The 14,969-nt window shown below is 36.2% G+C and overlaps 2 protein-coding genes across 4 annotated transcripts; one reads left to right on the forward strand and one right to left on the reverse strand.

The window, feature by feature from the left end:
- Positions 1–2,406: 2,406 nt before the first annotated feature.
- On the reverse strand, positions 2,407–4,298 carry LOC137715795 (uncharacterized). 3 transcript variants are annotated; one of them, XM_068455143.1, is made up of 3 exons: positions 4,180–4,298; positions 2,804–2,960; positions 2,407–2,675 (listed from the first exon to the last, which is right to left on the reverse strand). In XM_068455143.1, exons 2-3 carry the CDS (start codon positions 2,957–2,959, stop codon positions 2,619–2,621), a joined length of 213 nt encoding a protein of 70 aa, XP_068311244.1. In that variant the 5' UTR covers position 2,960; positions 4,180–4,298; the 3' UTR covers positions 2,407–2,618. The 3 variants fall into 3 exon arrangements, with proteins under 3 accessions (XP_068311244.1, XP_068311243.1, XP_068311242.1); XM_068455142.1 differs by having other exon boundaries at positions 4,098–4,182; XM_068455141.1 differs by lacking the exon at positions 4,180–4,298 and adding an exon at positions 3,039–3,652.
- Positions 4,299–6,486: 2,188 nt separating this feature from the next.
- LOC137715404 (histone deacetylase 9-like) lies at positions 6,487–13,970 on the forward strand. Its single transcript, XM_068454725.1, has 14 exons — positions 6,487–6,628; positions 6,764–6,876; positions 6,983–7,100; positions 8,715–8,789; positions 8,867–9,086; positions 9,809–9,872; positions 10,276–10,368; positions 10,459–10,567; positions 10,745–10,794; positions 10,878–10,968; positions 12,194–12,264; positions 12,484–12,582; positions 13,420–13,486; positions 13,609–13,970. Exons 1-14 carry the CDS (start codon positions 6,592–6,594, stop codon positions 13,692–13,694), a joined length of 1,293 nt encoding a protein of 430 aa, XP_068310826.1. The 5' UTR covers positions 6,487–6,591; the 3' UTR covers positions 13,695–13,970.
- The last annotated feature ends 999 nt before the right edge of the window (positions 13,971–14,969 follow it).

Consider the following 14,969-nt stretch of genomic DNA (forward strand, 5'->3'; position numbering starts at 1 on the left):
CATTGTTGATCATGTACTTTAGGGCAGTGCAGATGAGTTGAATAGGGGTATTTTGCTGATATGTCAGAGCTTAAGATGCATCGTGGGAAGATAAGGAAGCACTACTATTATCCCGTGAAAATTTGTTACTTTTTAAATGTGTTTTTGCATCCATAGTTTATTTTTGAGTTTAGGATGATCAACCCGGTATACATTCTTTTGCTTAATTTGGATTTTAATCTTAGTTTCTGTGTGTAGATTCTGTGGCAAATAAAATCATAGTTCCTGCAATGTCAGCTGTAAAATTTCCTGAGTTTGAAGTGAACTACTCTGATGGAAAAACCCTAAGCTGCCCGTTAGCTCCAATGGGAATGGAAATGTCGCCGAACCCTAAATTGGAAATTCCCAAGCATCCTTAGTAAGCCCTTCATTTCGAGCAAGCTCCAGGCATGTAGTCGAGATTATGTTTCATTCTTCTCCATTTTCCATGTTGTGTTATGTGATGATGATGGTTTGTCTTCAATCTTCGTCTTTCTCCCATGAGTTTCTGGTATCGGTACGCTCAACATCATTTGGATGACAAACCTGTCAATGTGTTTAGCATGGCATGAATGTCAACTCTTCAAATATGCTTTGCTTTATATCGTCTGGTTATTGTGTGGGGGAAGACAAATGGGATTTAATATCCTATTAGATAGTGCGAGACATTCTGGCCATTTCTGTATAGAAAGTAGCTTCAGTCTGCATTTAACACTGGTGGTAGGATTACCAGCCCAGTAGTCGACTTCTTTCAAGCACAGTGGGCGCTCTCATGTGTGCTCGAAACCCGTTGTGGAGTCAGATATATGTGTGCGCGCGCGCGCGTGACTTATTAATTTACCTAACCTAATTTTAATTTTAATTTATTGAAGCAAATTCAAACTCTACTACTCAAGTTGAAGATTTCGTGTTTACTCATGATATTGATGTGAACGTGGTAAAAATTAATCTTTATTTTTGCTTTTTATTTTGGGGTTATTGGTGATTAATTGGGATATTAATTCAATTTATACATTTCTTTTGTAGGCCTCTTTTGGTGACGAGTCTTTGTGATTGAACGTGCTTAAGCATTAGAGTGTTCGAAAGTGTACTAAGATTTAAAATCCAAATTAAGCAAAAGAATGTATACCGGGTTGATCATCCTAAACTACATTGAAAATTCTCTCGTTTGAGAGAGAGGGGTCTGACCTGACAGATAGCTCGGGTGCGGTGCTCTGAGTCGCCATGATCACCCAACTTAAGTGTTAAGATATATACTCCTTTCTTGCTGAGGAGCGTCTTCGTCTGAACTAAACGATCGACATATATAGCTCATGACGATATAATAATGGTTACAATATTAGAATTGTCCATAAACAGGGAAATTTTCATGTTCCTGATTAGGCTCAACTCAAAAATATGGAAATCCAGATACTTCTTTTGTATTTTCTTTTGCCACTTTGTCATCACATCATTTTTTGGATTCCAATTGTCTCAACTCATACAATGACACGTGATGTTGAAGATTTGATTGCATTTTATCCCTCAAATTGTTTAGGGAACTTTAACGAAAAGCTCATGGTACTGTTCATTTTAACGAAAAACCACATTTTTACACTAAAAAATCAATCATGTTACTATTTACTTTACCTTTTATTTTGTCCTTATCATTAAAACTCAAAGTTTTTAAACCCTTTTTATTAGTCTTCCTTATTGCTTTAGATAACTTTAACGTAAAGCTCCTGATACTGTTCATTTTAACGAAAATGTTCTAAAAATCAGTCTAGATGCCACTTGGACACTAGACAGTGAGGACCAATGCGATTTAGGAAACGCGAAGACAAATCGGGTAAGGGCTAAGTGGCCGCCTATGCTGGTTAGGCGGGCTAAGCGGTTCCATCATTTTTAACTTTTTTAATCAAGTTTAAAGTTTTTCTAAATAACCTGCTTAATTAGTGAATTTTCAAATTTAGTTTTTGGTTTTACTTATTTTTTTTGTTGCATTTGTGTGATGGCAATATGACTTAAATTTTACATTTTAACTGTCCTAAATTCTCAATACAAGTATAGTTTTTATTTTTTAGTGTAAGCAAGCACTTAATGATATGTTATATAATAAATTTAATCAAATCCGTCTAGTCCGCTAAACCCCGCCTAATCGCCTAGATGCTAGATCCCAACCGACCGCCTGACTAGCGGCTAACGTTTTTTAGAACCTTCAAGATGGGCAATCATTACAATTGACTCTTCCGTTTTGGTTGAGTCACATTATAAAAGTCAATACTCTCGTCTGGTATCAAGAATTGAATTCGATTAGATAAGTTTTCAGATTCACTGATAGGTATGTCCGAAAGAAGAAATTGATGTTAAATAACAAATTTTAGTGCAGGTGGGAAGGTTCAAGAAGGATTAGCCATGAAGGAAGTTTATCAAACAGAAAACCCCATTAACAGAAATTTCAAACACGAAACGAGTGCGGTACTTTATCAATCAGGAAACCCCATTAACAGAAATTTCAAAAGAGAAAGCTCCCCCTTTCAATGGAAGTAGAGAACCTGCTACTAAGCAACTATTTGAGCACACAAACCAAAAACATTCAACACTACCAGAGACTGGGATTCCTATGCTGCATCTTCCTTCTTTCCAATCCCATGCGACAAGTTGTAGATCCCTCGTGCCTGGAGAAAACGCCATCGAACATCGCAATTAGATTGCAACAGGAACAAGGGAAAAAACGGTTTTTTTTTTTTTTTCAATATAAAAGGCTTACAAAGTCTTAGAAGAAGTGAAGTAATTAGAAACTCACAATAAGGAACAATGAAGTAGCAGCTAAAGCAGCTGGAATGGCAACAGAGGTAATCTTATCATACGGTCCCTTCAGGTATGTGTGCTTGTGGATGCTTTGGAACATCTTTTGCTTCTCATAGAGCTTCTCGCGTGGTCGGAAGGGTGGTTCTGACATCCTGTATTACAGACATTATTAAAAGGTCGTTCTATGAAAGTAATATCCAAAAACTAAATTTCTCCAAAAGCAGAAAAACCTCATTGTTCTATAGGTAAAGGTTCCAACAAAAATGCACCACCCAAATATCCCGTGAATAAGCACCATAAACCTGATAGGGTAGCACAGGGACTCAATTTCTAGAGACCCATTAGACCAGACACTAATCCTTCCATAGTCCATTGAAAAGAAAAATGGTTTAGGGGCAGTTTACCAAATTTGGTAATTATGGTCATAACGGACTTAATCAACAAACAAAATCTGCCGAAAACCAGCAGTTAGCTTCTTCTAATGTTGGAGGTTTAACTAAAAAATGATTCTGCAGACTAACAACCAGAACTTATATACACGCATTGGCGACAACAATACTTGTCTACCATACAATCACTTCAAATGAGTTAAAACCACAAACAACCTGGACTATATTATATAAGACGACCAATTGGAACTGTAACCACTACCCCCAATAGAACTCAGGAACAATAGTTCAACATAGAACATCTCAGCAAAGCAATGCTCTAATGTCAAAAACAATACCACGCCAGCAGGGATCATACCAAGGAAGCTAATAAATCCCCGTCAGCCCACATACTGGAAAACTGAATTGATCATTTATGAAATTTCAGGTTCTATGCCTGAGGCATTCACAATTTCAATTACACTATCTTATCCCATCTCTTAGTCCACATACTGGAAAACTGAAGATTTTAGCCCCTTTCCCTATACATAAATCATAAAAGCATCAAAGCAGTAGCCTGCACACTGAAATTCTACAAACTGCACTTCCCGCTCAATTCCAAACCCTAAAACATAAATCTTTCTCAACGGTCAAATTATCAACCGACAGTATCAATCATTTGCCCTAAACCCAATATTCATGAAACATTGAATCCATGATTGAAAACCCACATCATGATTGAATCAACGAAATCATTTAAAAAATTCACCCCTCCAACAAAAAAAAAAAATGGAAATCCTAAATGGGCAATACGTAATCGGGTCAATAAACATAAACATAGCGATCAAATATCAAAGATAACGATTAATCAAAACAAAATAATTAGAAAAGGAATTCAAAGGCAACAAAACCTAACCCTACATCTAAGTGTTTAAGCAGACGAGATTTGTGGGTGTTGGAATATTTGAATCGGAAATTGGAGATTGGGTGGAGGAAATCTTACGCGAAATTGGGAGAGACTAGAGGTGGAGACCAATCAGGTTTCGGAAAGCTGGCGAAACTGCGAGCGATAAAAAGATGTAAGAAGTGGAAAATGATGCGGAAACTTCTAGTCCGATTGGGGTGGGGTATACTCCTCTTCGGTTATATTGGAGTCCAGATCTGCTGTCCCCGGATTACCTCTGCCCAGCCTGCGACTTCCGTCTACTTTTGACACCTGTCCCTGTTTAACCCGTTAACTTTTAGGGGTGTGCTCGCACACCCCTTTTTACTTCTCACATACTAATTATTAATTTTTGTCTTTTGATCTTCTTTAATTCAGTTGATCCGACGGACGCAAATTAAGAAGGTGTGTATGAAGTAAAAAGGATGTGTGGATATCACATCCCAACTTTTATATTAGAGTTAAGTAGTAGACAAGAGACCAAGTGAAATTTTATCATTTACAGAGATGAATTCTAGAATGATGTACTTATACCAGTCAAGATGGAGTCTTTTACGATATAGAATCCTTATTAAACCGTAAGAATTCTAGAAGTTATTTAGGAGTAGATATTGCATTTTCTTAAAAGTGTAATTATTTTTGGCGCACTCCAATCCGTATATTGTAGGAACTCCAAGAACATAGAAAAACTGACTGATTCCATACCAAATTAGGTTTGTGTATCTTGAGACAAACATGGTCAATCTCAACGAAGTTGACGAACTTCTCTCCGAACAGAATGATGATTGTATCGCTGATCCATATGTGCATCTTTGTGACGAAAACTATTCAATCCATGATCGGAATTATGAGGTATTCGTGTTTCTACCCACCTTACTTTGGCTTTGGAAAATCATGCTCCCACAATGATATGGATGATCAAGTAACCTTTGTTTTCTAGGTCCTAGATGATCAAGTCAATATATATATATATATATATATATTGTTGAGTCAATTTTTCAAGTGAATTGAGTGAATTATCTTCTCAAGTTTTATTAGCATGTTTTTGATAAAAACATCGTGCCAAAATATGGTGAAACATTTATTTCAAACAAAATAAACTTACAACAAAGGTCCAATACATGTACACAAAGTAAAATGGGACCTTCCAAACAAACCAAAAAAGCCCAACCAAACGTTGGGACCCAAGAAAACAACCGAGGGTTCGCTGCAACCACTGCAACAACAATAATGCATGTTGATCCGCACAAATCCCATTCCCCAACAGAACCTCGCCTCAACAATCCCATCAACCAATTCCAATCTTCCGTTCAAGAACGGCCACAGATAACAAAGAACCTACAACAAAGTGAAAGAAGTGCGTGGAAATCCACGAGCAACACTACCATCTAAGGCAGACAGCAAAGAGAAAGTGATGGTGTTTGGAACACCCGACCCAGTGGAGGCACCATATCAGAACTCACCGACTCGACAAGCCGCATAATGCGGCGAAACTTGACTAAAGATCGGAAATTAGAGGAAGGAAGAGGAGATACACCAATGGGATGAGAAGAGGGTAAATCAAACTAGGAACCAGGGGAAAAAGTAGCGAAGGGGAGAAAAGAAGGAGACAAAGGCAAAAACAAAAGAACACCCACCGATCCCGGCAACAGCTAGGATCGGCAGCAACGAACTTGAACACGATTGAGAACCACTCTCACACGAAAGGGTGAGAATCGCCCTCAAGAAGAGGGAAGGTCTATCACAGGGAGAGAAGATTCCAGAATTTTTTAAGTGCGAGCATTACTCTCAAATATTTGGAGTAATTCTAAATTGGTCCAAACATTTTAAAATATTTCAATAGTTACGTATCATTAAAAAATTGAACATGTATTAGACCATCAACGTGAAGTGATGACCTAAATAATTATCATAGTAAATTTTCACTCCTTTTAAGCTAAACAAATTTAAAGTTTAACTTCGCTTAGAGGTTGTGAATTTAAAACTGTGTAAATGACTTGTTAGTGAAAATAAACTTAAGTATTTGTCTAGCCCGTCACTTAATATAATAGCATCATCAATTAATGGTAGTTACTCATCGGTATCCAATGAACATCCAATTTTTGAAACACTAGGTAGGTATTTGAATGCTTAAAAGATTGGGGAAATTAAGTGTAAATATCGAAACTTCTCACTTGCAAGAGAAAATGAATACAATTAGATTGTAATTGATAGGAGGCGAATGACTTAACCTTATAATAAACTAGCAATAATATGATTCAAACCGTAATACTGACTACAGTTATTCACATTTAACTAAATAAAAAATATAAGCCAGGAAAAAAAATTCCTAAACCGGGTGGTTATCCAGTACTAGAATAAAAAAAGAGCATTTTCACCTTCTCCCCCTTTTCTTCCTTCGAGCTGTGGCCAGGGCGCAACCTCACTAGCTACCTCTGCCCGGCGGTTCCTCATCCGGTTTCTGCAGAAAAGATGCCTTCAAAGGATAAAATCGCCTATTTTTACGACGGTACACACTCTCTCTCCTCCCTCCTATCCTAATCCCTTACTCCCACAAATCTCTCTCTCTTAATCCCTTTTGGGTTTTCTAGGATTGTGAAACATTTGAGAAATTTAGTTTGATAACAACAATGGGTATCTGCAGGGGATGTGGGTAGCGTCTACTTTGGGCCGAACCACCCCATGAAACCGCACCGGCTATGTATGACCCATCATCTCGTCCTCTCCTATGATCTCCACAAAAAGATGGAAATTTATGTAAGTATCCAATACTTGTAAGTTTGTTCAATTTTTTGTGTCATTGGGTGTGCAAGTGTTGACTTCAAGCATTAATCTTTGTGTTGTTTATTCTGGTATTCCCCAGCGGCCGCATAAGGCGTATCCGGTGGAGCTTGCGCAATTCCATTCAGCTGACTATGTTGAGTTTCTGCACAGGATTACGCCCGACACCCAGCACTTGTTCTCGAATGAAATGGCAAGATGTATGACTGTTTGTGGCATTGCTGTGTGTATATTGTTAATTTGTGCTTTGGTGTTCTTTGTTATGAGCCTGAACATACAACAGTTGGTTAAGATGTGCTGGCATAGGTGTAATAGAAAAATTTATCACGAGAAAGTGGTGTTCACTTCACTTACAGGATACTAAAAGAAAGAAATCATGATCAACTAGCTAAGGTAGGGATTTTCGGAACTTCCTGATAGGCATGGCTGAGCAGAAGTGGTTAGAGTCAAGATTAATAGGTGTTCTTTGACTGTATTTCTTTTTTCTGGCATGCTAAGTTTTACTTTTTAATAAGTCATTGAACTACAATATTAAGTTCTGCATCATTTTAAAACTTTTAGGGTGTGTTTGTTGCACCTCCTTAACTAGGACTAGCTTAAGTAGAACTACTGTCCCATGTGTGGTGAGGTAAGGATTAACAATTAATGAGCTTAGCTTGGGACCACTCCGACTCCAGACCTCCTTAACTGGTCTTACACAGTCCTGTGTGGAAGTGGAGGATTATCTTGGACTACCAAAACCCGTATCCCTTCCCTGTCTGCAATTTCACTGCGTCGTATGCTCGTCAGTTCGACGTCGTCGTTCCCTGCCCCACCCTGATTGAGACACTGCTGCACCAAAAATTCTGATAAAAAAGTTCATGATGAATCCGTCAAGAAATTCAGACAAAAAATTCCATCAGGATTAGTCACTTCCCACCCCTTTTCATCATTGGACGCTGTCAAGAAATTCCAATCAAAAAGTTCAAAGCTCTTGTTGAAGCTCTGCCCTGGTAGCTTGACAACTCTGTCCTATTTCTGATGGGTGAGTGGGTCGGTGGGATGGCCAAAAAAGCAATTCCCATATGAAGATTGAGAACGATGATCAACTATTTCAGAACAAATTGTCAAATTCCCATCCGAGTTTCGCCAATTTTGGAGGAGAGAGGATAGAGATGGTGGTGTTGCACTGGATGTGAGGTTCTTTATTTATTTAGTTTTTAAGTTTTTAGATTTTCATTTTTAAAGCAACAAATGTGAATTGAAATTGATTAAAAAAATTAATTTGGGCCCCAAAATCAGTCTATAGCCTAGTCTGGCATTGAACCAAACACTTCACTAATCTTATCTTGCTTAGTCCAAGCCAAGCCAGTCTAGCTTAGCTCCTGAAGCTAGTCCAGTCTAAGATAGTCCGGGGCACAAACGCACCCTTAGAGCTTAGTGGTTACTTTTTCTGTTAGTAAATGTTGTAACTCATTTAAATGTGAACCAGAATATTAAAAAAAAAAGTTTTATTTGGTGTTAATTAATGGTCAATGTTAATCAGTTTAATTTCAAGAAATTTTAATTGTTAGAAAGAAAGTGGCATTGACTGCCACAATTAGGTTCTTGGAGTCGCTATTGCAAAATGGTTGTCAGAGTTTTCTTGGTTTTTTCTGTTATTGAGGACGAACATAAAACAACATAAAATTTCACTTACTCTTCTCTTTGAGTACCACTCTTTAGCTTTCTGCATGAGTAGTTCAAACCTCTGACTTGGTTTACTGCAGTCCCTGCAATCTCTTTCCAATGTGCTCATGTGGTTTACTGATTCTTTTTGTTTATCTTTATGCCAGATAATCTTGGAGAAGATTGCCCTGTATTTGATAACTTATTTGAATTTTGTCAAATTTATGCTGGAGGAACAATAGGTAATTCTAGTTATCTGATGTCGGAAGTGTGGGTTGCAACTATTCTACCCTATCCGTTGATTGAACTTTTCTTGCAGATGCTGCACGTAGGTTGAACAATAAACTTTGTGATATTGCTATCAATTGGGCTGGTGGACTACACCATGCCAAAAAGTGTGAGGCATCCGGATTTTGTTACATCAATGACTTGGTCTTGGGGATCTTGGAGCTTCTAAAACATCATGCCCGAGTATTGTATATTGACATAGATGTGCATCACGGTGATGGTGTAGAAGAAGCTTTCTATTTTACTGATAGGTACATAGCTGTTCTTATAATAAATTTGGTTAACTAATAGGATTATTGAATTATATGTAAATAAATGAAACTTACCTTACTGTTAGCAAAATTACCTCAGGCGTTTATGAACATTTTGGTTGTGTTTGATATAAGCAAAATGATGATGCTATTTGTAAATATTTTTAACTTGCTAAATATTTGGTTGTGTTCAAAAGGGTGTTGATCATAAGAGTTGGAATTGTTGCTTGAGAAGATAACTTTGCATTCATGTATGTAATAAACTTATAGATGAATAGAATTAAAGTTTTAACATACTATTTTAAGGATATGGTATTTAGAAATTTGGTCTTGTAATGAATTATTGAATTGTTGTATAGCTTAACTAGTTCTCTGTTCAGAAATATGTGATTCTATCATTCTAGCAATTTAGACATTACCAATGTTAACTAACTAATGCATACACCATGATTTATACAGTTTCTTACTCAGTTTCTGATGTTTTCCTTTTTTATGGTTACCTATATGTCATTTACTCACCAGGAATTGTATTCAATATAGCTATATATTTTCGTCTTGTTACCAATCCTATGATTCCAGACAAATTTAGAAGTTAATTTGACTAGAATTTTCCCTCCAATGGTGAAATTTTTTACAAGTATTTGTTCAGTTACCAGGTTTTTTAATGTAGGTTTTGTAATTTTGTTGAACACAAATTGAATCAATTGACTTTTTATTTACAGGGTGATGACTGTTAGCTTTCATAAGTTTGGGGATTTGTTTTTCCCGGGAACAGGTGATGTTAAGGTAACCTTTCAAACCATTTTGTTTAATTTTTATAGTATTTTCCATGGTGAAAATTGTTAATCAATTAGAATGCATGAGTTAATTTGTTGCGGTGTTCCTTTCTCAGTTAACACGGGGAATTACTTACGTGATCAGCTGCAAGCACAAAATTGAAAGATACACACACACAAGGAACAAACATTTGTGCACACACAAAGGCATGTGAATATGTGAGATGCATAATAATAACTAGTTGACATGCTTGCTGCTTTGGACAATGTTTTTGTTTGGTCTTGCCTTCATTTATTTGACAATCTGGCATGAAATTTTTATGTTATAAAACCTGGAAATGTTGTATGTCCCTTTGCTAGTCTTCAGTAAGTTGAAATTGTAATGGTATTTATTAATATCATTTGTTTTGCAGGAAGTAGGAGAAAGAGAAGGCAAGTTTTATGCCATCAACGTCCCACTAAAAGATGGAATTGATGACGCTAGCTTCAGTAGACTTTTCAATACTGTAGGTTCAATTAAAAGCCAGATTCTTACCTTTGGTTTTGGCTTCATGTTGTTAAGTGTAAAACCTTACTTGTAAATTTAAATTTTGTAGATTATTTCTAAGGTTGTTGAGACATATCTACCAGGCGCGATAGTTCTCCAGTGTGGAGCGGATTCTCTTGCTGGAGACCGTTTGGGCTGCTTCAATCTCTCCATTGATGGTGCATATCTTATTGTAATTGAAGCACTTTTTTCTCCTCTTCTGTACTGTCTTTAAAGCACATCATCCTTGTTTTTTCTTTGATTGATTATTAATGGTCTCAAGCTAGCTGGTGCTTTTGGTGGTTGCTTATATGTTATGGTAAAGTTTACTCTGTCATGACATTTGCTTCTTACAGGTCATGCTGAATGTGTTAAGTTTGTGAAGAAATTCAATATACCCTTACTGGTATGCTCTTTAACCGATTGAACCTTGGCCGCCTTTCATCAATGTCGTATATCTAGTGTACAGAGAATGTTTTCTGTCTGCAGGTTACAGGAGGTGGGGGATACACGAAAGAGAATGTTGCTCGGTGTTGGACTGTTGAAACTGGGGTTCTTCTTGATTCAGAACTTCCCAATGGTACTTTTATCAAATAACTCTTCATTTTAAACTGTGTGTAGTGGAAACAGGAACTTTATTAAAATGAGGTAATAAGGAGAAAAAAGTCCAGTCTAGGGAGGATAACCATGCTGATATGATCTTGGTTTGATAAAGGAATGCTGAAGATCTTATCATTCAATGTGTTTTATATAGACTTTGAAAAATATATCTTTTTCTTCCCTCCTTTTTGGGGGTTGCAGGAAGGAGGTATCGTAATTGACAATGATTATTTTATAGTTACATTCTTTAAGTTTGTAAAATTTCTAATGTTTCTGTTGATGTATTCATACACACCTGGGAAGGATACCAAATAACTTTTGAAAGCACTCTTATACCCGTAATACTGACAAAATCCTCACTCTGAGATTTAAGAAAACTTTTGATATCTAATTTGAAACTGTAATGATATCTTGAGATTCGTCTCCATGGAGAATTGCTGAGACTTGTTTACCCTCTTTCTTATCTTTTTTCATTTGCTTCCAAGAAGGTTTTTTTCAGAATGCATTCACGGTGCTTATCTTGATTTTGATAAGGATTGTGCTAGAATAAATCAATACATTTTATGATTCAGTGATAGTTTTTGTTGTGTCCATGTTTTATATTTCAGTTCTCTTATTTAAGATCATGTGTGATAATTTTAGTTGTGTTGGGTTGATATGCAGCTTTGTATGTGACTTGTCTTTTCTAACTGTCATGGCATTGGAGGGTTGAATGACCTATGCCATGCTGATTCCTGTGAGCATATCTTCTCGCTAACCAGCAGTGGCCTGCATGCATGATTGCTCGCAAGTAAATTCCTATAATTAGTAGTTTAATTGTTCGAGGTGTTTGATTAATATGTTGCATTAGTTTGGGTAATTAGCAATGGGCATGGCATGGAAGTTTCTCATATCTGCGTGCATTTCTATTTGTTGGTTAGCAATGACCTGCATGCACTTTTCTTTCTCTTTATTTTTGCTATCTTCTTGTTGGTCTCAGACTCGGGTTCTGATTTATTTTTTTCCTGGCTGCCATTGTTAGATTTTTAATTGTCTTGTGTAAGGTGCATACGTGGCTGCTATTGTTGCATCTGGAACCCCACTTATCATTTGAGCGTTCTTAAATCTTTTTAGTTCAGATTAATAGTTTGAGCGGTCACTTTTCTATGCATGTGGGAGTCCGTTCCAGCATGGTTTTACTCTGAATACGAATATCTTATTTGCAGAGATCCCAGATAACGAGTATATCAAGTATTTTTCTCCAGACTGCTCGTTGAGGATTCCAAGTGGGCATATAGTATGGCATTAATTAAAGTTCATATTTTGCCTTTACATTATTCAGAAAGTTGGAATATTTTTTTTTAATTTTTTTTTAACCAATTTGATTGCCACAACTGATGTTGGTAGTCTGTAGTAGGTGGATATTAAAATGCTTCAAATTCGTCATTACTAGTTTTTCAATTTTCAGTGATTCTTCTAAAAAGCCTAAATCTGTTTCTTTCTTTTGGGTAAGCAGGAGAACCTAAATAGTAAATCGTATCTTAGCACGATTAAAATACAAGTCTTGGAAAATCTGCGTTGCATCCAACATGCTCCTAGCGTACAGATGCAAGAGGTAAGCAATCGAGTAGCTGCCAATGCAGGTATCTAGCATTTAACACATAAAATAAATAGGAATTCACCTTTTTTCTTGTTTAGATTAACAGTATAGCAACATAATATGTCAGACTTTTATACCATTCCTCTTACTTTACTGCGTGCAAATTATTAATCGTGACATCTTGATAGAATTATGCTCTTATATAATGTGGTTTGCTCGTTACAAGTACCATGAAGAACGAAATAAATCTAACATGCTTTCTAGAACATATAGGATTGTCCAGGCTTGAGTGACAGATCCACGAATCAGGGAAATCTGCTAAGTCTATTGATTTGTCATTGTTTTTACCATCTCTAGATTAGAAAATGGCCAGAATATCATACTGAGATTGCATTCATGATATAAGTTGTCATGCCCTGAGACGTGCTCTGCAGATTAGTAGGATACTCAAAGAAAAGTGATTCCAATGAGTTTCCCAGATGACCCAGATTGATCCAACACAACTGGTATGAGACTCGGTGTGCACTTTCACACCAAATAGGTCTCCATTAGGGCCGATAGTCAAATCTCTAACATCCTCTTCATAAATCAGACTTTTTTAGATGGCAGGCAGTGTCCCTGAGTCCGCATGATGGTATAGGCTGATTCTAATACCATTTATCACGATTCAACGATACATTTTCCGCATTGACATAATAGTTGAAATGGCTAGTAACTGATGAGACTTCTCGAAATGGTTTTTACGTACTTAGGTCGATCAATGCAATCGTTGTAGGACCGAACACATGCGCAGACACCCATATCCAAGTATATAGCATAAGTTGACTTGAATCAATGTGTTGCGTATGGCAGGTTCCACCTGATTTCTATATTCCCGACTTTGATGAAGATGAGCAGAACCCTGATGAACGTCTGGATCGTGAGTAAAATTCCTTGAATCCTTATGCACCAACATGGATGCACTGTACTCATTAGGACTAAAAATATGTTGATTTGTATTTGGCTAATGACACTTCTTAATTTTATGAAATATTCTCCCAGAGCACACTCAAGACAGGCACATTCAGCGCGACGACGAATATTACGAAGGAGACAACGATAACGATCACAACATGGAAGATATGTAAACTTAGCACAAATACCGTGTATTTTTTGGGTATATGCTATTCAGTATGGGAATATTTAACTAGGTACTAAATTATGTTAAGTTGATCAAGAAACAAGAAGGAATTTGCAAATGTGCCTGTTCATATTGGTCTTAGATTTAGTGCTGTAACTTGCGTATGTTGCAAATGGTTTTCTTACCAGCAGTAATTTTATTTGACTTTGAAGACAAAAGTTTGATTATTTTAATTGCCAATAATTAATAGGATTAATTACAATACTTACATGTATTTAATATTATCCGACTGTCGACAGGGTAATTGTATTGAATATATATATATATATATATATATATATATATATATATATATATATATATATATATATATACACACATGATGCGGGAGGCAGACCTTGAAGAAAACAATTTGAAGACCACTATAATGCATTGGAATAATACGGCTATGTATTTTAACGACATAGGAACTTAGGGTTGAGCGAATATTAGGTTATCTATTCTCCTTTTCTCAATACCCTTGGTTCTGTCTTGCATCAATATATATATATATATATATTTTTTTTGATAAAAAATATATGTAATTATTTCAGTCAAATTCATAAGTCATTTGATTTGTTTCTAATCGGAAGCATCCATTAGTCAGGGAATCCCGACATCCATCCAAATTGAAAGACTTGGACTCCTAACCATATTGCGAACCAAATAAATGCAAGCATTAATTAAGTTGTAATTTAAACTTTTGGGTGGTTGTGTTTTTGTGTGCAAGTACGTAAAAATAAGAAGTAATGATGGGAGCCTAAAATTTTAAACTAAAATTTCAAACTAAATGATGCGTCATCAATAAGAAATAAGCATGTTAATCAACGCTTAGGTAATATAGGCATCCATTGTATAATTAACATGCGCTAACATAAAAATCATTTTTTAAAAACAAACGATCTTATTTACACTAAAGGGGTGAGTGAGTGGGCTAAGTTTTATAAGGGGCTAACAATAAGGTAATTCAAATTTGCCTTTGGTGAGAACTGAACCTAAGACCTCTCAATTACAAATACCACTAGACTGTAGTACTAAGTGCCAACATAAAAATCATTTTGGGTGCAGAAGATTTGATCTCGTGCTAATGTAGTAGTTGTCCATAGTAGCATTAAAACGTAGATATGGATTCTTTAATATTTAAGAGAAAATCATCTTTTTAAACCATATTTTATAAATTACATGAAGCAACAATAAAGTAAGACTTTATTATTAAAGAATTTAAAAAGATAGTTTCTCTAGC

The sequence above is a fragment of the Pyrus communis genome, chromosome 14 (genome assembly GCF_963583255.1).
Source record: "Pyrus communis chromosome 14, drPyrComm1.1, whole genome shotgun sequence".
Taxonomy (NCBI): domain Eukaryota; kingdom Viridiplantae; phylum Streptophyta; class Magnoliopsida; order Rosales; family Rosaceae; genus Pyrus; species Pyrus communis.

What these genes read in the sequence shown, in the direction of transcription:
- LOC137715795 (XM_068455141.1), bottom strand. Translation starts at nt 3,181, where the DNA reads ATGGACTATGGAAGGATTAGTGTCTGGTCTAATGGGTCTCTAGAAATT. An exon ending in TTTACCTATAGAACAATGAG is followed by an intron (nt 2,961 to 3,038) that starts GTTTTTCTGCTT and finishes TCTGTAATACAG; the next exon opens with GATGTCAGAACCACCCTTCC. An exon ending in CTACTTCATTGTTCCTTATT is followed by an intron (nt 2,676 to 2,803) that starts GTGAGTTTCTAA and finishes CGTTTTCTCCAG; the next exon opens with GCACGAGGGATCTACAACTT.
- LOC137715404 (XM_068454725.1), top strand. Translation starts at nt 6,592, where the DNA reads ATGCCTTCAAAGGATAAAATCGCCTATTTTTACGACG. An exon ending in AATCGCCTATTTTTACGACG is followed by an intron (nt 6,629 to 6,763) that starts GTACACACTCTC and finishes GGGTATCTGCAG; the next exon opens with GGGATGTGGGTAGCGTCTAC. An exon ending in ACAAAAAGATGGAAATTTAT is followed by an intron (nt 6,877 to 6,982) that starts GTAAGTATCCAA and finishes GGTATTCCCCAG; the next exon opens with CGGCCGCATAAGGCGTATCC.